General features: G+C 48.4%; 1 protein-coding gene and 1 pseudogene across 1 annotated transcript in view; one reads left to right on the top strand and one right to left on the bottom strand.

The window, feature by feature from the left end:
- STK10 (serine/threonine kinase 10) overlaps positions 1-23,294 on the top strand; it is a 122,733-nt gene that overhangs the window by 22,553 nt on the left and 76,886 nt on the right. Inside the window, exon 2 of the mRNA XM_045999580.1 lies at positions 1,131-1,295. Coding sequence (XP_045855536.1) covers positions 1,131-1,295 — 165 coding nt within the window. The remainder of the gene's footprint in view (positions 1-1,130; positions 1,296-23,294) is intronic.
- On the bottom strand, positions 19,953-20,035 carry LOC123939401 (annotated as a pseudogene).

Here is a 23,294-nt window from a genome sequence, read left to right on the forward strand (position 1 = left end):
AGGTGAGCGGCATCCGATGCTGTCCCCAGGAAGATCACACAGTGGAGAGTGACCGGGCTGCTCACGGAGTCCAGGGCAGCTCGGTCCCCCGTGCTCTCCCACAGATGGCGAGTCAGAGGCTCCAGACGAGTGGCTGGCTTTCAGGGCCCGTGTCGTAGGGAAGTGTGCTTCCTCATGCAGCACAGCACGAGTGCTCCCAGCTGCAGCCCTTGGGGCTCATGGGGCCTCCTGAGCACACGTGGGCTCGGCTGCCTTTTCCTGGACACCGGTTCCTCGTGGCTGGAGTTGCTTGCATGTGGTTATTTTTCCCTTGCTCTCAGTTCTTAAGAGTGTGGTAAAATATGCATAACATAGAACTGACCGTTTTTAGGGTGCCTGGGTGGCTCAGTCGGTTAAGCGTCTGCCTTTGGCTGAGGTTGTGATGCCAGGGTCCTGGGATCAAGTCCTGTGATGGGCTTCTTGCTCAGCAGGGAGCCTGTTTCTCCTTTTCCTGCTCCCCCTGCTTGTGCTCTCTCTCTCTTTCTGTCAAATAAATAAAATCTTAAAAAAAAAAAGGGTGTCCTATCACTTTATTGTTCAGTGACTGGGATCTCTTACTGAGCAACTCAACGGTCTTTCCATGTTGGTATTTGTAGAGCTATGCCATTCTTGTGTTTTTACTTATGCCATAGGATGGGTATGTTGTACTTTAAAAAATATAATTGGAGCGCCTGGGTGGCTCAGTCGGTTAAGCGTCTGCCTTGGGTTCAGGTCATGAGCTCAGGGTCCTGGGATCGAGCCCTGCATCGGGCTCCCTGCTTATCCCTCTCCCTCTGACTGCTGCTCCCCCTGCTTGGGCGCTCCCGTCTCTCTCAAATAAATAAAACCTTAAAAAAATAAAAATAAAAAACATGATTACGAAGTGCTGAACATTGTCTCTCATGCGTGCCCTCCGCACTGACAAAATAAGCCGCACTGGCCATTGTCAAGAGCAGTGGATCTCCTGCTCTGGCCTCACAGTCCCCATAGGCCCCCACACTCTGGACCCCTGGCCTCTGCAAGCACACTCCACGGGCCTCTCTAGGATGGCTTCCCGGGCTTAGTTTCTTGCCATGCAGGCCTCGTTGACCTTCTCTGTCTCCACTTTGCAGGCCAAGAACAAAGAAACAGGTGCTTTGGCTGCTGCCAAGGTAATTGAGACCAAGAGTGAGGAGGAGCTGGAGGACTACACTGTGGAGATCGACATCCTGGCTACCTGTGACCACCCCTACATTGTCAAGCTCCTGGGAGCCTACTACTACGATGGGAAGCTGTGGGTAAGGGCCACCTGCTGTCCCCTCTGAGTCCCTGTGGCGTGGTAGGCCAAGCTAGCCTGGTTCAGAGGTCCTCCGTTCTTTCTCAGTGTCTGCTTTGAGGGCAAGGGCTGGGGTGAGAAGAAGGTGAAGCAGAGGGGCTGGAGATCCCCCCTCCTTCCCTTCCTGCAGAGCCTCCCCACTTTTGAGGGGAGTGGGGACACTGATTTAGAGCAGGAAAGAATTCTAAAGTTCTACTGCCAGGCCTGAAATCCCAGCTCTGGCCCTTACAAGTTGGAGAGCCCCAGGCAAGTTCTTAACCTCTCTGCCTCAGTTTTTCCAACTGTAAGATGGGGGTAATAATGGTAGCTAGCTCATATGGTTATTACAGGGATTAAAAAACTTAATTCAAGATCAGTGTTTAGAAGTGTGCCTGGCAGGTATAAGAGTTTGGTGACTGTTGGCTGTTTTATTATTTGTAACAATGGCATTGTTACTAGCCGTGGGTGCTGCGTGGGGATTCTTTTCAGTGGTGGTGCTAAGGAAGGGGGTCCCTTAACAGCCCCTGTTCTCTGTCAGCAGCCTGAGTGTGATGTGCACAGTGCAGCTTCGAGCCCCACCTTCCAAACCTAGGATCACCCCAAGCTTCTCTAGGGTAATCCCGCAGCGCCGCCCGGTCGGTCTGCCCCGGGCACTCCCGCCCCGCACAGTGCCTGTCCCGTGGACCCTCGTCTGGTGTGAATGCCTCTCAGTTTATAAAACCTAGACTTCTAGAACACAGGTGTGTCTTTGGACTCTTTTTCAGCAAGTGTTTTCTAGGTAAAGCAACGTATCTGTGTCCCCAAAACTCAGCACAACATTTGTCACAGAATCACTGTGCAGGACAAGTGTCACGTGAATTGTGGGTGCAGTTGCACATGTAGGCATTTTGCACATGCTTCAGAAGCACGTGTAGGTGTTTTGCAGAGGCAGCCGGGGGGCGGCAGGCCTGGATGTCTGCAGGGGTGCGGCAGCTGGGAGAGCCGGTCCAGGTCTGTGATCCTGCACACAGTGACCAAGTTACTCATGACTCAGTAGTCAGCAGGGGGGTGTCGGAAGCTCGACTGCCTATCATGGTAGTTCATGAAGTTCAGAGAGAGTGTGACTATGCTTTAGTTACATTTTAGGAAATTAATGGGAAGTTAGGAGGTGACAAGTGGTGCTTTGTGATTTTAAAATAAGGGGAGGGGGCACCTGGGTGGCTTAGTAGATTAAGTGTCTGCCTTCAGCTCAGGTCATGATCCCAGGATGCTGGGATTGAGCCCTACATAGGGCTCCCTGCTCAGCAGGAAGCCTACTTCTCCCTCTCCCAATCCCCCTGCTTGTGTTCCTGCTCTCGCTGTGTCTCTATCAAATAAATAAATAAAATCTTAAAAAAAAAAGAGGAGGGGGAAATAGATCCCAGGTTTTATTTATTTATTTATTTATTTATTTATTTATTTGTGTTTGCACAGGATGCCTGATTTTTAGGAACAAGTCACTGATGCTTGATGGGGGAAATCTGAGTTGTTTCATTTGTGAAAAGAATCCTGCTGTTTAAGAAAAGCAAAGGAGGGATGCCTGGGCGGCTCAGGTCATGATCCCAGAGTCGTGGGATTGAGTCCCACATTGGGCTCCTTGCTCAGTGGGGAACCTGCTTCTTGCTCTGCCTGTTCTGCCCGTAGCTCTCTGTGCTCCTGCTCTCTCTGACAAATAAATAAATAAAAAATGTTAAAAAAAAAAAACAAGAAAATCAAAGGAGAGTTTAGAAACTCCCATCAGAGTTGATCCCTCTCATTTGACAGAGTCGAAGGAAGCCCGTGTCTGAGGGCAGTGATAATGTGACCCCCCTGCCAGCCCGCCCAGTGGTCTGTCCGTGGACTCTGCCTCCTCTTCCAGTCTTGGATAGAAGCCAACTTTTCTTTGCCTGTCTGAGTGTCTCCTTCGGTGCCTCCTGGATGTCACTGGGGGTTTAAAACCACCCCCAGACTGCCAGCTGCAGATTCCAAACCCTTCCTCATCTACGGTCTCTAGGTGTCTCAAGGGGTGGGGAGCAGGATGGGGACCTAGGCACAGAGAGGACACGTCCTCTTAACTCGTGGTCACATCTGCGCCTCCGTGTTTCCTCTGTCCTGATTCATGGAGCTGCTTTTTAAAAAGCTTTCTCTTTTAAGAAATTAAACAAATATTGGGGCGCCTGGGTGGCTCAGTGGATTAAGCCGCTGCCTTCGGCTCAGGTCATGATCTCAGGGTCCTGGGATCGAGCCCCGCATCGGGCTCGCTGCTCCGCGGGGAGCCTGCTTCCTCCTCTCTCTCTGCCTGCCTCTCTGCCTACTTGTGATCTCTCTCTCTGTCAAATAAATAAATAAAATCTTTAAAAAAATATATATATATATAGTTACCAGAGAAAAATGAGAGTATACAGAAAAAGAAGATTAAAACCATTCAAATTTTTGTACCAGAGATAAACATACTTAAAAAAAATTTGCTAGGCTTTTGAAAAAATATATACACAAACATACTCATACCCACAGATTTTTAAGTTTTATTTTTTTAAAAAGATTATTTATTTATTTATTTGACAGAGATCACAAGTAGGCAGAGAGGCAGGCGGGGGGGGGGGGGGGGAAGCAGGCTTTCTGCTGAGCAAGAGCCCGATGTGGGGCTTGATCCCAGGACCCTGAGATCATGACCTGAGCTGAAGGCAGACGCTTAACCCACTGAGCCACCCAGGTGCCCCCCCCAACAGGTTTTTTAAAAAGAAGCATTGACCCCATACTTACGACTTTACCTTTAACTCTTTTTACTTAAGTCTTATTTATTTATTTATGAAATATTTTTATTTATTTATTTGACAGAGAGTGAGCACAAGCAGAGGGAGCAGAGGGAAGAGGGAGAAGCAGGATCTCTGTTGAGCAGGGAGCCCGAAGTGGGACTCAAACCAAGGACCCTGGGATCATGACCCGAGCTGCAGGCAGCTGCTTAATCAGCCGAGCCACCCAGGCATCCCTTATTTATTTATTTATTTTTTTAAGTAATCTCTACACTCAACATGGGGCTTGAACTTTCCACCCCGAGATCAAGAGTTGTGTGCTCTACCAACTGAGCCAGCCAGACACCCCATTTACTTAAGGTCTATTGAGAACCACTTTTCATGTGAGTGGGAGAAACACCTGCATCTTCATATTCGATTATTTGGTAGAATTCCATCTTCTGACTGTGCCCTTCTCTGTTTTTAGTTATGTACGCAGCTTCCTTTTTTTTCTGTTAGAAACAAAGTTGTGATGGACCGCTTTGAATTTTTGTATGCTTGTCTGTGAACCTCTTTAGGAATATTTTTACGCATCTGTAGTGTCCATTGCTGAACTAGCGTCACAGGGTCACTTTTCATATTTACCAGGCATTTTCCCATCTACCTGTCCACCTACCACACCCAGCCAACATTATCTGCTTATCTGTCTATCCATCCTCCTGTCCATCCATATAATCTTTCTTGGACTGCTGAGTATGGACTCATTACGAAAACCATCTTTTATATGTCTGTCCCCAGTATTGATTGTGGCCAGGTACCAAGTTCTTGACTTTCCCAGGTCCAAGGATAATACCAAGCACGCTAACATTTACTGAGGGTTTACTGTGAGCGAGACCTTTTAAAGCTGTGAGTTTTACTGCGATTATGTCATTTGCTTTTCATTCTATGAGGTAGTTGCTTTTTCCCCATTTTATAGATGAAAATAAGAAACAAAGAGGTTAAGTAAGTTCCCACCCAAGGCCACGCAGCTAGAAAGTGGCAGTGTTGGAAATCAGGTAGAAAAGAAGGACAGTTTGTAACTGGACTGTGACTGTCACGATGTTGTTTAAATAGATACATGAGAATGTTCTGATCCAAAGTTGCCTTTAGGCTGGTACTTTCTTACCCAGGGCCGCTGCTGTGGCCGGAACCATTTCTCACCGCTGTCTTCTGTAGCTGCCCCTTACTGCCTGTGTTTGTTATTTTGTAGCCCTTAAAGGTGCCATGTCCTCATTTTTGAGGATTTGGGTTTTAGACATTTTGAAATCAAGGCAGAAGTTGCTGGAATGAGGTGGAGGACGGGGAAAGGGTCTCCCGTAGAAGGGTTAGCATGGGCAGTGGTGCAGAGGCATGAAATTTGTGGCATTTGGAGAATGGGTGGTCTAGGATCGAGGGCAGCATGTGGAAAGACGAGGGCTGTAAGTAATTACAGCCCGTGTTGTGTGCAGGGCTTCCAATGCCAAGGTGAAGAGTTTGAACTTAACACTTATTGTATTTTATTTGTTTATTTTTAAATAAAGTTTTAATTTATTTGAGAAAGAGAGCAAGTGCATGAATAGGGGAAGAGGGAGAGGGAGAAGCAGACTCCCCTGCTGAGCTGGGAGCCTGATGCTGGGCTCAATCCCAGGACCCTGGGATCATGACCTAAGCCAAAGGCAAAAGCTTAACTGACTGAGCCAACTGGGCATTCCCAGCACCTAACTTTTTAGATCAGTGGTTCTCAAAGTAGCACCCTCAGACCAGCAGCAGCAGCAGTGACCCCTGGGACCTTGTGAGAAATGCTAAGTATCAGGTCCCAGCCCAGATAGACTTGCTGAATCAGAAACTCTGGGTGGGGCCCAGCAGTCTGTTTTAAGGAGACTTTTTTTTTTTTTTTTTAAGATTTTATTTATTTGACAAAGAGAGATCACAGGTAGGCAGAGCATCAGGCAGAAAGAGAGGAGGAAACAGCCTCCCCGCTGAGCAGAGAGCCCAATGCGGGGCTCAATCCCAGGACCCTGAGATCATGACCTGAGCTGAAGACAGAGGCTTAACCCACTGAGCCACCCAGGCACCCCTTAAGGAGTCTTTTAGGCGACTCTGGTGCTTGTTAAGCTTTGAGAACTATTTCACGTAAGGGGGACTCTGTGGTAAGTTTTCCAGAGGGAAGATATATTTTGTGTTTTAGAAAGAAATCAGGTTTGAGGGGGCAAGAGTAAAAGCTTTGAGGTCAACCAGAAAGCAGTTAGAAAAGGATGTGAGATGGGAACATTACTGGGTCAGCAAAAGCTGCAAAAGGGACACTTGAGCTGTATCTTGAAGGATGCATGAGAGTTCCCCAGAGGGCCAGGAGAAGGGAGAGCAGTTTGAAGAGAGAGACAGCATGCGCAAAAGTAGGGGAGGAAGAAGTCTTGTTCTGAGATACAGGGTTGAAAGCGGTACTGACTTCTTGGTGTTTCCTTCTGCGTGATGGGTCTTGGATCCAGGCCTCCTCTGTGGCGCCAGGAGCCATCTTTGTCATGGTGGTGTCTTTGACCAAACCCGTCCTGGACCTGGGTCTGCTCTCAGGGCTTGGGCTCTGGCATGAGAAACCAGCTCTTACCCAGCTGCCCTGAACCCTTTCCCCAGCCATGGCATCTAGGGAGAGACCTTCCCCCTGACTGGGTCAGTGGACATTCACCAAACCACCTCACCTACAATCTGACAAGACGAGCTCGTTTTTTTCCAGGATTTGTAATCTTAGCAAAATCCTGCCGTAGTTTCTTAAGCCTACTTCTGCTTTTAAATATCAGATGGTGCAAGTGGGGGAAAAACAACCCAGAATACTCTAGACCAACACTGTCCAGTAGACATGTAACGTAAGCCACATAGGTAATGTAAAATTTTCTAATAGCTATATTTAAAAAAAAAGAAACAGATGAAGTTAGTTTAAATAATACAATTTTTTTTTCTTTTTTTAAAGATTTTATTTATTTGACAGAGAGAAATCACAGAGAGGCAGGCGGAGAGAGAGGAAGGGAAGCAGGCTCTCCGCTGAGCAGAGAGCCCGATGCGGGACCCGATCCCAGGACCCTGAGATCATGACCTGAGCCGAAGGCAGCGGCTTAACCCACTGAGCCACCCAGGTGCCCCTTAAATAATACAATTTTTAAACCTAGTATATCCAAAATATTATTTTGACATGTAAGCAATATAAAAATTATTAATGAGATATTTTACTACCTTTTTCATTCAAGCCTCCAACTCCAGTGTGTGTTCTATACTGAGAGCACATCTCAATTCAGCAGCTAAATTTTCACCAGGAATCTATATTTAGATGTCATAAAATTTACAGTTGACAAAGTAGATGCAAAGTTGTCTCAACATTCTTAAATGTTTCCTAGTAACGGAACTGAGTGTCAGTTTTAAAATTTAAATTAATTAAAAGTGAATGAAGTCGTACATTTAGTTCTACACCAGGCACATTCCAAGTGTGGTTAGTGGGTGCTGGATTGGACAGTGTCCACAGTGCAGCTCTGGATGTAGACTCAGGGCCCCAAAATGAGTGAGTGTAGGAACCCCTGGGCTGCCCCTGTGAATTTCCTTTGATTTAAAATGACCTCTCCCCATCAACATCCCTCCTGTCCCCCCCTTAGCCCGGAGCCATATTTTGGTTTGGGAAAGTCTTTCAAGGGCTGGATCCGTTTTTCAAGAGGTGATCCGGGAGTGGGAGTGAGTGGGATGATGGGAAATATTTAACAGTCACCTCCTGGAGGAGAACAGCCCTGGTATAGAGCATCTGCCAATTTCCGTGGTGTAAACATTCCCACTTTGGTTAATTTCAGGCTACAAACACCATGTCACTGACAGCTGGAAAGAGGTTTGCAGTAGAGGTAAATAATATCCAGAGTATAGATAACAGTAGAACGTGGTAAAATGATGAGGAAAAGGATGAGTTTAGAGTCTTTGTCATCTTTGTTTTTAACACCATTCCAAAACTTACAAAGTTATGTAACTTAATTTTTAATCATGGTTGTGTTTAACAGCGGCTTACAAAAATTCCTGGAAATGTCACCATCAGTTTCCCAAGCCAGTGAAGGCTAGCTCTAGCACACCACTGGAGCCAGACCCCAGGAGTGTTGACTAAACCACGGAAAGCTGCAGTTGGGCGCCACACAGCCATCCACTCATTTGAAGATGAGGCATCTGCAGACCAGAGACGGTCTGGGATTTACTCAAGGTCACACAGCAAATTCGTCACAAGGCCAGACATGCAGAAAAGACCACGGATGAGGGAACTTACTCATGTTACACTGCCTTGTAAAAAGCCCTTGCCCGGCTCCCCAGGTTAGATTCCACACCAGGACACAGGCTATAGTCTGCCATCCGAGGATGCATTCCCAGTTCTCTGCTCCAGTTCTCCTAAGCTATCGGAGGCAGTGCCTCCAGCTATTGGCTCATCCTGTACCCCCCACCCCCGCCCTTCCTATGTCATGTGGGGTCAGCAAGAGCATCAGGGCCTCCATGAGGCCTTTTCACTTCCCCATACCTCTAGGTGGAATTTACCTTCTTTCCCTTTACTCTCTGTTCCATTTGTTCTCTCTCCTTCTACCACCCACATTTCAGCAGTTACCAGTCTTGGTGTCGCCTCTGGGAGACTGGACCCTGCTTTCATTCTTGCCCAGGGCTGGTCCAGTGCAACGGAAGGAATGGATGCCCATGCTGGTCCCCCTCTAGATTGCTGAGGCTGTTTGGGGCCCGCCCTGTCCTGGAGAGATTGAAACCCCACAGAGCACATCCTGGGGCCAGCTTTGGCCATGTGTTTGAAAGAAGCAGTTCTCTCAGTGAGTGGTAGCTGGTAGGGAGGGAAGGAATCTTGAATGCTCTAAAGTTTTTCCTTGTGTGGAATCAGGGGAGGTGAGGGTGGTTAGAATTCTGCTTTTCACATGGTGATGGCTGTGAAGCCCCTTCTTCTTTTTTTTTTTTTTTTAAAGATTTTATTTATTTATTTGACAGAAATCACAAGTAGATAGAGAGGCAGGCAGAGAGAGAGAGAGAGAGAGAGGGAAGCAGGCTCCCTGCTGAGCAGAGAGCCCGATGTGGGACTCGATCCCAGGACCCCGAGATCATGACCTGAGCTGAAGGCAGCGGCTTAACCCACTGAGCCACCCAGGTGCCCTGTGAAGCCCCTTCTGATCCTTTCCTGACTGCAGGTCTTGCTCAGGCTCTTTTTCTTTCTTTTTTTTTTTTTAAGATTGATTGATTGAGTCTAGAGAGTAAGGGGGAGAGCATGTGCAGGAGTGGGAGGGGCAGAGGGAGAGGGGAGAGAGAATCCCAAGCAGACCCTGCTCTGAGCCAGGGGCTCAGTCTCACAACCCTGAGATCGTGACCTGAGCCGAAACCGAAAGTCAGACGCTCAGCGACTGCACTGCCCGGGCGTCCCACGGCTCAGCCTTTCTGACAGGACACAGACCCTGCTGTCTTAATCTGTTACCTGATCACCCCAGAACATCTGGCCCTGGCCTCTAGGAGCCTGGGTAACTTGGGGGAATTAAGCCTGCAGTCCTGGCTGATAGCCGTATTCTCCATTTATTCATAAAACCAAGTCTCTGCTGGATTCCTTCTTTGGGCCAAGCCCTGTCCCAGGCCCTCTGGATGCGGAAATGGATGCAGGGAGGCTGGTTCTGGCCAGCCAAGGGGGTGTTTGGGCTTCATACAGGAGGAAAATCAAACTCGAGCCAGCAGGAGGTGAGGCCTAGGGACAGGGCAAGCCACCTTCGGTGTGTGGTCTGGGAGGCCTCTCTGAGGAGGTGGCATTTGAGAAGCAGCCAGTGGAGGGAGGACCAAGGTGACAGCAAGTAGAAGGCCCTGAAGTGAGAGCAAGTGAACTGTGTTCACAGACAGTGAGGGGCAGCGTGCCTGGGTAAGGGTGGTGGGAGACAGGAGTCGGGAAGGTGGGGGTGGCGATCTTACTGTAGGTGTCAGGAAACCCCTGGGGGCTTCAAGCAGGGCAGTGCCCTCTTCAGCCATCAGTCTGGTTGGTGTCCGAGTCCCTTCGCTCCTCCTCCGTGCCTCTCCCAAGTGTGTGTTCTCTTCCTGCCCTGCAGCGAGGGAACGGGCTCTAGTCCTCTTGGTGCCAGTATGGATCTTAGCTAACCTTTGGGGCTCTGTCTCTTTAGCACAAGTGGAGATGATGGTGACACAACATATCCTGTGATGAGGATTAAGTGAGGCATGCAGGTCAGGTGTGGGCAGCAGCACAGGTGTGGCACAAAGTGGTTGCTTAGTTAATGCCATTGTCCCTCTCTCCCCTCCACTCCCAGCCCTTTATTCCCATTCCCTCCATGCCTTCCAGCTCCTTCTACCGCCAGTTTCCTGCATCTCCCTCTTTGACTTCTCTGCCTTTTATGTGGTGAACCTTCCTGAGGCTTCTCTGGGATCATGTTCCCCCAGTAAGAAAGGTAACAAGAAGGTGGGTGACAACACCAGCAGAGGGAGGAAAGGCCTTGCTGTGCACACAGCAGGCCTGGCCGTCCTGGAGACCTGGCACAGGTCGTGTTCAGAAGTCCCTGTGCCCTCCGGTTTCATCTGGCCAGAAAGTTTTGCAGTAGCTTAATTCACCCAGCAGTCCCCTTGCCGAGTACCGATCAGAGCAGTGACTCCTGGTGTGGAAGGTCTGTACCATCAAGGAGTCTCCCTGGGTTTTCCCTGGGTCTGGACTAAATGTGTTCAGTGCTGAATCTCTGCAGTATTTATATGATAGCCTTGCTGGGTCGCCTGTCCCATCGCCTGTCCCACCCCTCACTCAATCCACTTCCTCTGTGATAGTTAACCTTTTCTTTTCTTCAAGTGACTCACTTTCTAGAAATTAAATACACTTATTTAAAAAGAAACTGTCATATCCCTGCCCTAAATGGAAAACTAGGACCCGCTTGCCATAAGCGGAAGTAAACCAATTCATTAAATTCTAATGTGATCCCTTTGCCTGCCAAAGCCTTCTGCCTGGGCACTGCCAGGCTTCAGCCTTGCTAAAAGGAAGTTGTCAAGTGGACCTCTTCACGTTAGTACAGACTTCCCCACCCCTAAGGTGGCCCCCAGAGTAGCTCCCTGGACTCCGGTCTGTAGCAGGGTTTGGAACGTTCTGTGTGTGTGCGTGGGGGGGTGCACTGCCCTGGACATTAAAATGTTTAGCAACATCCCTGTTTCTACCCACTAGATGCCAGTAGAACCTCCCACCTCCCTGCTCAGTCTGACAACCAAAAACGTCTCCAGATGTTGCCACATATCCCCAGGGTTGGGCGGGGGTTGCAGACTCACCCCCATTGAAACCTACAGGTCTTTACCATTAGTCTTTTGCTCTTGGGGGGTGGGAGGGTATCGAACATGCCAGATAGGCTGGGAGCCACCGCCCCTCACCTGCGTGTCAGCCCTCGGAGTAAGTTGCAGACGGATGACCTCAGACCAGACTGGGCCTCCAGACATTTTCTGTTTGGCATGTGAGACGTTTTTAGAAATTTGTTGGTTGCGTTTTGTCAGATTCTGGCCTTGAACGTTCTAGAGCTGTGGCTGTCTAGGCTGCACGGCAGCGAGTGTCAGGGGCCCCACAGATAGGGATGTGATCTCCGATGAGCCTCAGACCTCACCGCTCCCTGATGCATTCCCGATGCTGAGGCCTGTTTGTCATTGCGGTGTGCCAGTGTTTAACTTCAAGTAGAACTGAGAGGAAACATTTCTTCTCTCACATCGCTATCAAAACCGAGGAAAGTAAGGATAACCAAGAGGGTCGTGTTCGTGGAAAAGTGTGTGAGAGCACATTTTTTCCATATATACTGCAGCTTCCTTTGCCCCACAAGTTAGCTACTCAGGCCTGGTGGGCTCTGAAGCCAGGACTCCTGGCCTGAGGAGTCTAAAAATAGTCTTGCAAGGGCCCTGTGAACTTCCTGAACATGTGTACCGATGTGTTTGTGTGTGCGCGTGACCCCACAAGAGTGACTGGGGGCTTTTCAGAGTGCGGCTTCTTGTCTGAAAGTAAACATTCTGCAAAGAGGAAGTGCAGGTCCCAAGGTCACAGAGCAGGGTGTGGATGGGAGGGGCCCCCTGTCCGCACTTGTCCACAGGACCCTATGACCACATTTCACTGGCCAGGGTTTCTGTGGCTTGTCGCCTTGGGCTAGGAGGGCAACTGTTGGTCACTGACAGAGATTGCGTATCTGGCCTTAAAGAAGCCAGAGCTATGAAGAGAAGGTGATGGTAGAAAGTGGCTAGCAGCTCTGTGTACATCTAGACAGTGTGGCAGGAGTGCGGGGCTGATGTCAGGAGACTGAGATCTTCCTGGATCTGAGACCCAGTCACTGTGTGACTGTAACCAAGCACCATCCCCTGTCTGTGCCCCTGCTTCCTGGTCCATAACTCGAGGGACTTGGGTTGATCTCGAGGTATTTCCACTGAAGTTGGCTCATTTCAGGAGGCCTGTAGCTTCTTGGGCGAGAGCAGGAATCAAGAAGTGGGGGAGGGGTGGTGAGAGGGACAAGTCCACAAAAGCTGGGCTCTTTCATGATGCTCTCAGTCGAATTGTCACAGATCTATGGGTTAGAGACGGGGTCCCCTCCATTTTACAGAAGTGAAGACCAAGGGTCAGAGAGAGAGAGGGACTTGTCTTGACTCACAGACAGGTTCCAAACCAGATCACCCGGGCCCTAAAACCTTGTCTCCTCTCTGGTTGCCAGCCCTGGGCACCCCTAGGAACAGTCCAAAGAATGCTATGTGTGACCTCCTGCCATCCACCTGGGGAGCCCACTGTCTGGCAGAACGTTGCTTGGCAGTGCATGGTGGAGAGGGGGGCCTGTGGCCATGGGGTCCACCCAGCTTCTACTCAGGTCTCGCTGGTCCTCCTGGCACTGCTGGTATCCCCTGGCTGGGCGCAGGTGCAGTCCTGTAGCTGGGCATGTGGGTGGACAGGCGGCAGTGACCTGGGGCTGCCTGGAATCCTGCTGGTGGCGTGGCATGCCTGGGTGTGTGTGATGTTCACAGGAGCCAGGGTGACTCTAGTCTAGGGATTTGCCCATCACGTTCCCCAAGCATGTCACCATGGGTTTTGTTTACTATCTGACCCTGTCAGCCATCTGTCATCCCTTCCTCAGCCCTCCTGTACCCGTCACATCCCTTCAGTCCATCAGGCATGGGCTTTGGGGTCACCCAGACCTGGGTTGGAATCTGACAGCCCCCTGTCCTGCTCTGTGACTCAGGACAGGTCTTCTCATGCTTCAGAGCCCCAGTTTCCTCATTTGGACACAGGGTGACAGCACCGTACTCACAGTGCTTTGTTCAGTTAGAAACCCAGCGTGTCCCAGCTGGCGGAGAGTAGAAGCCCCGTGCTAGGCATTTAGCTAACAGGTCAGAGGTGTCGTTTAAGGTCTGGATGGGCAGATAAGTGCGTCAATCAGGCCCACAGGCTGTTTTGAGGAGGCTTTTCCAATTTTTTGAACTAGCACGAGCCTTTATAAATTAACATCTTTCACTTAAGAATCCAGGCACCTGGCTTGGCTGGAAGGGTCGGCAGCTCTGGCTCCATGGGCCTGTATGTCTGCGTGGCATCTGGGAGCTGGCTGAGTGTAGCCCCCCGGAGATGGGCACCTGCTCCCCTGTCTGCCTCTGCGCCCCCCCAACCCCCAGTCCCGAGCAGCATTTGTGCCCTGCTGGTCTTCGAAGGGAACAGATCATTCCAGTCCTGGGTGTGTGGGGGGCCGTGGGGCTCTCCTGTCTTCCTAGTGGTGCCCTGTTGCATCTCTGTCAGGAGGCTTCGGGCTCATGTTGTCACTGAGGGGAACTTGAACATTTCTAGCTGCTGCAGAGTCTGGGAGTCATGGTCACTTCTGTCTGTGTCTGCTGTTCCCACAACTACAGACTCCTGTGACGGTATGAGACCTCGCCGAGTCGGTGGGGCAGCCAACATTCCTTCACACATTCATGTCCTGGCTTGTGGATCCCTGCCTCCCCCCTTCCCGTGCCCCCCCCCCCGCCCCTACCCCAGCACATGTCTATGGACCATCTCAAATGCCACAGATGTTTAACAAATTTAGTTGAAAATGGTGTCACCTACCTGGCAGACATTGCCTGTGACCCTGTTCACTCCACGACTTTCCTTTCCCAGAGGACGGGTTCATGGCCCTGGCTCCTTCCTCTCTGTCTCTGTAAGGGTCCTGGCACAGCTGGGAATGGGAGCCGGGCAGACAGATGGTGCGATGGATCGAAAATGTGCGTCAGACACACACCTTCCCGTGTCTCTCCCCAGGGACTGCAAGTTCAGTTTGCATCTGCCCCAGAGTCCAGTTCTAGGCCTGAACTTGGCTTTTCCTGAAAGGCCGTGTGGCGAGGATAGTGGTGATGGCGGTGACTATCCAAATGATGACCATGACTGTCCTTTGTCACATTTTGGCTAGGTGCCGGGCCTATGTCTGTTATTCGTACACGTGCGATCTCATTTAATCTCCCCAGTCCGGGTAAGGGTAGGAATGAGTTGCCCCATTTTTTAGATGAGGAAATGGAGGCTTGCCATCACCCAGTAGCAGCCTTTGGACTTGGGCTCAGGGGACTTTGGTCCTGAAGCCAATGCTCCTGATCTCTGGGCTGGACAGCACCAGAAGGGGTGAGGCACTCCCGGATTCCAGTCACCTCAGTAGCACTCCAGAGCTGTCCAGGGACTTGGGCCAGCATATTAGGACACGGCCCCACCTCTGAGATTGTGGCAAAGGGGCCCTAGAATTTACTAGACAGGCTCAGAAGCTTGTCGGATCATTGCTTCTCCCCTCTGCCTTGGCAGAACTGCCCCTCTACCCGCCCCACCCCCGCAGGCCCCATCCCCCCAGGGTCCCAAGGTCACCCCCTGTGCTCCGAGTGCCCTTCCTGCCCATTAAGGCCACTTGGTTCACATGGTTCCTTCTGCAGGCTTTCTGTGGACGTGGCAGGCGCAGCTGGGGGTGGAGGAAGGAGGCCCCGCGTTCCAGGGAGGCCTTGTGGGCGTGGGCTGCCCCACTCAATGGCCACATTGTTTGGCTTGGAGCTCAGAGGTGCGGAGGTTTGGGGACTCCACCTACAGGGACAAGGCTGCTGAGAAGCTAGAGACATTTTTGTGTTGACTGTTTAGTGTTTGGTGGCCGCTCCGTGGCCTTCTTTCCGTAGACCTCTGTTGAGGAACCAGAAGCCTTTTGCCTTGTGCGCTGATGGGGTCTCCCCCTGCCCAGGGGCTGGGAGGCCTGGATGATTGTGGTACCTGTCTGTTTCCCCAGAAAGCAAGAAGCCCAGAGAGGCAAAGGGCTTGCTCTAGGCTCCACGCTTCAGCCGCCTTTGTGTCTTGGAGTCAGACAGACTGGCTTTATGTCCTGGTTCTGTCCCTTATGTGCTGAGCGGCTTTGGGGAAGCCCTTTCCTCACCAAACCTCAGTTTCCCGAACTGCAGAAGGATGAATAAAACTGCTCCCGGTAAAGGAATGCTTAGCACGGTCCCGTATGCATTAGGTGCTCACTTATGGCAGCCATCAGCTCTCCTCTCTCCTGGGGGGTGGGGTGGGGGAGGGGGCAGAATTGGGAGCTTCCATCGGGCTTGCTTCTCCGAATCCTGGTGTCTACTGTGTTTGTCAGCCTTTGGCTGTTCTGCCCTGATTTCTGGGAACCTTATGGCCGCTGAAATGTTTCACTTATAATCATTCATTCATGTACCCAGTGAACACTTACTGATCATATGCGAGCTTGAGGCTTTGCTAATATGGACGGACTTTTATAGGTATGAACTACTTATTCCGTGATTAAAGGGACTTTAGTTCCTCACCTTGAGCCCTAAAATGCCTGTGTTGCAAATGACTTACAGCTGTTCAAAGCTTCATTTTCCAGGTGTGGAAACTGAGGACTAGAGCAGGAAAGGGGTTTTGCCAGCCCCACCGAAGGACAGTGGCAGAACTGGGACTGTGTCCAGACTTCCCGGCTCTGGCTTATTTAACTTTAGTTCCAGGAATATTGCCAGCATTTATTTATTGAGTGCCTTGGGTGTACTCAGTGCTCTTATTGGCTTCAGGGAAGGCCGGGGAGGTAAGGGGGCCCAGGCTCAGAGCAGAGTGCTGATGCCTTGTCTCTGGCTTGTGCGTGCCTCAGTTTCCTGCAGGGACCACTGGGCTATGATGGTGCCCCCCAATCCCGCTGCTCGGCCCAGTGGCCTGGGCTGTAAAAGTTAATGTCTAAACCCTGTGGGTGGTCCAAGCTTTCTCTTATCTGGGCTGGGACATCCTAGCTCCCTTATCTCCCGGTGAGCAAGCTCCCTTGGTATGTGTGAGCTGACCACTGGGGCCCAGTGGGGCCCAGTGAGGGCTGGAGCCTGGGGAGAGAGGGGACCCTTCCCCTACCCACCCAGGGGCTGGGACTCAAGCTTTCTGTGGCTTCTTCCTTGAGGCGTGAGAAGGGGAATGGAGTCACTAGGTCTGGCAGATGAGCTGGGGAGATGAACAGAGCCCAGACTTGGCACCCAGATCGTCCCGGTTCAGGTCCTGGCTCTACCACTACTCATTTCGTCCATTCACAGCCTTGAGAGGTATGGCGGGTTCTCCCTGGCTGGGAAGGGACCCACTGTACCATCACAAAAGCTTCTGTGGACTCAGCAGTCCCTTTCCGGTATGGATTGTTGGGGCCTCTCCTGCAGCCTCCCTGTCTTCTCTTTACTCAGAACTGGGTTTAATTCCATTCAATGTTGACACAATAAAAAAATCTAATGAGGGTTTTTTTTTTTCCTTTTTCTGGTTTTAGTTTGTTTGCTTTTATTAAAGGGGTTTTTTGTTTTTGCTTTTTTTTTTTATCAGAGAGACCTTAATCTCTCTGAGCCTCAGTTTCCCCATATGTAAAATCGGGAATAAAATATCACTAACTGCTAATAACAGTTGGTAACACTTACTGAGCATAGACTCACTGTGTGCTGGGTCATGCTTTCAGATAATCCACGCAAAGCACGTGGCACAGGGCCTGGCACGGGATAAGCTCTTGATTCCAGTGAAATGTCATGGCTGGGGAAACTGAGGCTGACCCCAGGACCTGGCAGGCACTCAGCCTGTTGAGGTTGAGGGCACTGAGTGAGACTGTGTAGGTCAAACAGCTGCATACCCAGCTTTTTCTTGGTGTGTTACGTCCAAGGGCAGCAATCACCTTGGTGTTGATGTTCAGCCCGGAAAGGCAGATCCGGTAGAGAGGCGAGATTTTTGATTCTGGCCCCATTGGTCTTAAGGAGTCGTGAGTTGATTGATTTGCACATCTCTGAAGAAGCTGGTGCCATGAGCATCCTCAGGCTGGAAAAGGAGGCGATACCTCCTGAATTGAGCTGTGCAGCTGAGTGGTGCTTGGTGCCCCCTTCCCCCACACCCCCTGCCAAGTGGACTCATCTCCCAGACTCGGAGTTTGGTTTTCTGAATGAACTCTGGGAACACAGGGACTGTTTTTCACTGCCAAAGCCCCAGGAGCTAACATAGTATAGGGACAGGGTAGGTGGGTGCCTGACGAATCCATGGGTGAGTGAATCAATGAAGGCGTGAGTGACGGGAGAGGTGATGTGACCCGCCAAGATCATGTAACAAGGCCGTGACCCTTACGCTGTTCCATGACAGCTGCTTAATCTAAACTGATGGGGAGCAAACACAGGTTTCCAGTTTCCTTTGGCCTTCAGCCAGAGAAGAAGCCAGTAGCTGCCGGCTGTCCGCCATCGGGCACCCTCTGAGCACGGGTATGTCTCCAAGGAAACAAAGCTCGTGGGTGGGGAGGAGGGAGACCGGTGTCAGTGAGGGAACTCCTCTTGACAAGAGGGCCCGGAAAGAGCAAGTGCATCTCTTACAAGAATGTGCTGCTTGTATCCAAGCTCAGGCAGAGCCGCCTTCCTAAGGAAGGACAACCGTGTGAGCAGCCTGGTGCACGTGGGCCAGGTTCAAATCCCTGCTCTGCCTGCACCTGCCGTGGGTTCCAGAGTAGGGCGGGAGGGGACTTCCTATCTTACAGGTCGAGTCGAAACCTTATAATAAAGATATTCAGATGTCAGCAGGGAAAATGTCTGATGTATTGTAGATCTTCCCAGCTGTATGGGGAGGAAGTTGGGCCCAGGGAATAAGTTATGAGGTCTTTAGTCAAAACACTTGGTTCAAATCCTGGCCTCGTCTCTTGGTAGTTGGGGACCTTGACAAGTTACTGACTCTCTCTGTACCTCAGTTTTCTTTATCTGGAATAGAAGGCTGATGAACAACAGCCTGTGCACCAAGTCTGGCCACCCCTTTGTGTTTGTAGATGGAGGTTTGTGGGCATGCAGCTGTGCCCATTTGTCCAGGAGCTTCTGACTGCTTTCTGGTTACAAAAGCAGTCTGCTTGCGACAGACACCGTCTGGCTGCAGACCCGAAAACATTTACTCTCTCTCTCACTCTCTCTGTCTCTCTGACAAATAAATAAATAAAATCTTTTAAAAAAAATTTGCCATTGTAATCATTTTTTAAAATTAATTAATTTATTTATTTTCAGCGTAACAGTATTCATTGTTTTTGCACCACACCCAGTGCTCCATGCAATACGTGCCCTCTCTATTACCCTCCACCTGGTTCCCCAACCTCCCACCCCCCGCCCCTTCGAAAACCTCAGGTTGTTTTTCAGAGTCCATAGTCTCTCAGGGTTCATCTCCCCTTCCAGTTTCCCTCAACTCCCTTCTCCTCTCCATCTCCCCGTGTCCTCCATGTTCTTTGTTATGCTCCACAAATAAGTGAAACCATATGATACTTGACTCTCTCTGCTTGACTTATTTCGCTCAGCATAATCTCTTCCAGTCCCGTCCATGTTGCTACAAAAGTTGGGTATTCATCCTTTCTGATGGAGGCATAATACTCCATCGTGTATATGTACCATATCTTCCTTATCCATTCATGCGTTGAAGGGCATCTTGGTTCTTTCCACAGTTTGGCGACCATGGCCATTGCTGCTATAAACATTGGGGTACAGATGGCTCTTCTTTTCACTACATCTGTATCTTTGGGGTAAATACCCAGCAGTGCAATTGCAGGGTCATAGGGAAGCTCTATTTTTAATTTCTTGAGGAAGCTCCACACTGTTCTCCAGAGTGGCTGCACCAACTTGCATTCCCACCAACAGTGTAAGAGGGTTCCCCTTTCTCCACAAGCTCTCCAACACACGTTGTTTCCTGTCTTGCTAACTTTGGCCATTCTAACTGGTGTCAGGTGATATCTCAATGTGGTTTTAATTTGAATCGCCCTGATCGCTAGTGATGATGAGCATTTTTTCATGTGTCTGATAGCCATTTGTATGTCTTCATTGGAGAAGTGTCTGTTCATATCTTCTGCCCATTTTTTGATATGATTATCTGTTTTGTGTGTGTTGAGTTTGAGGAGTTCTTTATAGATCCTGGATATCAACCTTTTGTCTGTACTGTCATTTGCAAATATCTTCTCCCATTCCGTGGGTTGCCTCTTTGTTTTGTTGACTGTTTCCTTTGCTGTGCAGAAGCTTTTGATCTTGATGAAGTCCCAAAAGTTCATTTTTGCTTTTGTTTCCTTTGCCTTTGGAGACATATCTTGAAAGAAGTTGCTGTGGCTGATATCGAAGAGGTTACTGCCTATGTTCTCCTCTAGGATTCTGATGGATTCCTGTCTCATGTTGAGGTCTTTTATCCATTTCGAGTTTATCTTTGTGTACGGTATAATAGAATGGTGGAGTTTCATTCTTCTACATATAGTTGTCCAGTTTTCCCAGCACCATTTATTGAAGAGACTATCTTTTTTCCATTATAATCATTTTTAAGAGTACAGGTCAGTGGCATTAGTACGGTCACAAAATTGGGCAATCATTCCCACCGTCCATCTCCAGAACTTTTCATCTTCCTGAACTGAAATGGCATACCGGTATTTTTGGGTGCTCTACACATTCAGAGAAACTTCTCTAGTAACAAACTAGAAATGATCCCTGAAAGTATAGTCTTCATACCGGTATTTTAAATTAATTAATTAATTATTTTGTAGGCTCCACGCCCAGCGTGGACCCCAGTGTGGGCCTTGAACTCACGACCTGAGTTTGAGTAAGATGCTTAACCAACTGAGCCACTCAGCTGCCCCAAAACTATGTACCATTAACACCAACTTCCCATTCTCCTCTCCATCCCCTGGCACTTACTTTCTGCTCTCTGTTTCTATGAATTTGACAGCTCAGGGCAACTCACATAAGAGGGATCATGTGTGTGCTTTTGTGGCTGGCTCATTTCACTTAGCATGTTGTCTTTGATGTACACCCATGTGTTAGAATTTCCTTTGTTCAAGGCTGAATGATATTCCGTTGTGTGTGTGTATGATATGTATATACTATATTTTGTTTTTCCATTCATCTGTTGATGGACGTTTGGGCTGTTTCCACTTTTTAGCTATTGTGAATAGTGCTGCTGTGAACACTGGTAGACAGATATCTGTTGAATATCCTCCTTCCAGCTTTTGGGTATATATTTAGAAGTGGAAGTTCCATATCATAAAGCATTTCTATTTTTAACATTTTAAATTCTATTTTTAATTTTTAGAGGAACCTCTGTACTGTCTTCCACAATTGCTATGCCATTTCACATTCCCACTAGAAATGCACAAGGGTTCCCATTTCTATACATCTATGCCAACACTTTTTTTTTTTTTTTTTTTTAGGATTTATTTATTTGAGAGTGAGAGAGAGAAAGAAAGCACAAGCAGGAGGGTCAGAGGGTAAATATGCAGACTTCCCACTGAGGGTGGAGCCCGATGGAGGGCTCAGTCTCACAACCCCAAGATCCCTACCTGGGCCAAAACCAAGAGTCAGATGCTCAACCACCCGTGCCACACAAGTGCCCCTCTTTTTTTTCCCCCCTAATTATACCTGGGTTATTTTCTTCTCTTTGATGCTATTGTAAATGGAATTGTTTTGTTAATTCCCTTTTTGGATTATTCATTGTCTGTGTATGGGAACTCAACTGAATTTTGTGTGTTGCTTTGTATCCTACAACTTTGCTGAATTTGTTTTTACTGGTTATAACAATTTTTTATGTGTTCATAATCTTTAGGGTTTTCTACATACAAGGTCATGTCATCTGTAAACAGAGATCATTTTACTCCTCCTTTGCAATTTGCTTGTTTGTATTTCTTTTTCTTGCTTAATTGCACTGGCTAGGACTTCCGGTATTGTGTTGACTAGAAGTGAAGAAAGTGGGCATCCTTGTCTTGTTCCTAATCTTAAAGGAGGAGTTTTCAGTATTTCACCACTGAGTGTGATGTTCACTATGTTCACTGTCATATATGGTCTTTGGCACATTGAGGTGGTTTTCTTCTTTTTTTAAAATTTTATTTATTTGAGAGAGGAAGAGCACAAGCTGGGAGAGAGGAAGAGGGAGAAGCAGACACCCTGCTGAGCAGGGAGCCTGACGTGGGGCTCCACCCCAGGACCCTGAGGTCATGACCTGAGCCTAAAGCAGATGCTTAACCCTCTGAGCCACGCAGGTGTGCCAAGGTGGTTTTCTTCAATTCCAAATGTGTTGAATGGTTTTCTTATGAAGGAATGTTGAATTTTGCCAAATGTTTTTTTCTTTTCTTTAATTTTAATTGTATTATTATTATTATTTTTAAAGTAGGCTCCATGTGCAGTATGGAACCCAATGTGGGGCTTGAACGCATGACCTTGAGATCAGGGCCTGAGCTGAGATCAAGCACTGGACGTTTAACCCACTGAGCCACCCAGGCACCCTGCCAGATGCTTTTTCTGAGTCAATTAAAATGATCATATTTTTTTCCTCTTTCATTCCATTAATGTGTATTACATCGACTGATCTTTGTATGTTAAACCGTCCTTTCAGGAATAAATCCCACTGTTTCATGGTGTTTAATCTCTTTAATATACTGCTGAATTTGATTTGCTAGTACTTTGTTAAGGATTTTACATCAATATTCATCAGGGATATTGATCTGTAGTTTTATTTTCTTGCAGGTGTTTGTCTGGCTTTGATATTTGAGAGGGTCATGCTAGCCTCCTGGAATGAGTTAGGTAGTACCCATTAAGATTTTCTATTTTTGGGGTGCCTGGGTGGCTTCGCCATTAGGTGTTTGCCTTTGGCTCAGGTCATGATCCCAGGGTGCTGGGATTGAGCCCTGCGTCGGGCTTCCTGTTCAAGTGGGAAGCCTGCTTCTCCCTTTGCCTGCCGCTCCCCCTGCTTGTGTTCCCTCTCTCTCTGTATCCCTCTCTGTCAAATAAATAAATAAAATCTTAAAAAAAAAAGATTTTCTATTTTTTGTGTGATTCAGTGTTGGTAGGTTGTGTGTTTTCTAGGAATTTGTCTAGATTATCTAGTTTCTTGGGTCTACAGTTGTTCATAGTTACTCTCTTATGATCTTTTTATTTCTATAAAATCAGTAGTAATTCTCTGCTCATTTCTGATTTTAGTAATATGAGTCCTCTCTTTTTTTCCTTAGTCAGTCTGGCAAATGGACATATGTTTTTAATTATCTTGGATGTATATCTCAGAGTGGAATTTCTGGATCATATGGTAATACTGTGTTTAACATTATGAGGAACTGCTACCCCTTTTTCTAAAGTACCTGCACCATCTTACATTCCCCCCATCATTATTTGAGGGTTCCAGTTTGTCCATGTTCTTGCCAACACTTATTGTTCTCCAGCTTTTTGATTCTAGGAATGCTAGCAGCTATGAAGTGGTATCTCATTGTAGGTTTTTTTTTCTGTTTTTTTTTTTTTTTTTAAGATTTTATTTATTTATTTGACAGACAGAGATTACAAGTAGGCAGAGAGGCAGGCAGAGAGAGAGGGGGAAGCAGGCTCCCCGTTAAGCAGAGAGCCCGACACGGGGCTCAATCCCAGGACCCCGAGATCACGACCCGAGCCAAGGCAGAGGCTCAACCCACTGAGCCACCCAGGTGCCCCTCTCATTGTAGTTTTGATTAGTATTTCCCTAATGACCAGTGATGGTGAGCATCTTTTCATATCCTTATTGGCCATTCTTTCTCTTTTTTGGAGAAACATTTATTCAAATCCTTTGTCCATTTTTAAATTGGGTTATTTGTACTCTCATTGTTGAGTTGTAAGAGTTCTTTATATATCCTGGTTACTAGGTTTTTAATCAAAATATATGATTTTCAGGTGTTTTTCCCACTTTGTGGGTTGTCTTTTCACTTTCTTGATACTGTCCTCTGATGTACAAAAGCTTTTATTGTTGGTGA

Source organism: Meles meles, chromosome 3 (assembly GCF_922984935.1).
Source record: "Meles meles chromosome 3, mMelMel3.1 paternal haplotype, whole genome shotgun sequence".
Lineage (NCBI taxonomy): Eukaryota > Metazoa > Chordata > Mammalia > Carnivora > Mustelidae > Meles > Meles meles.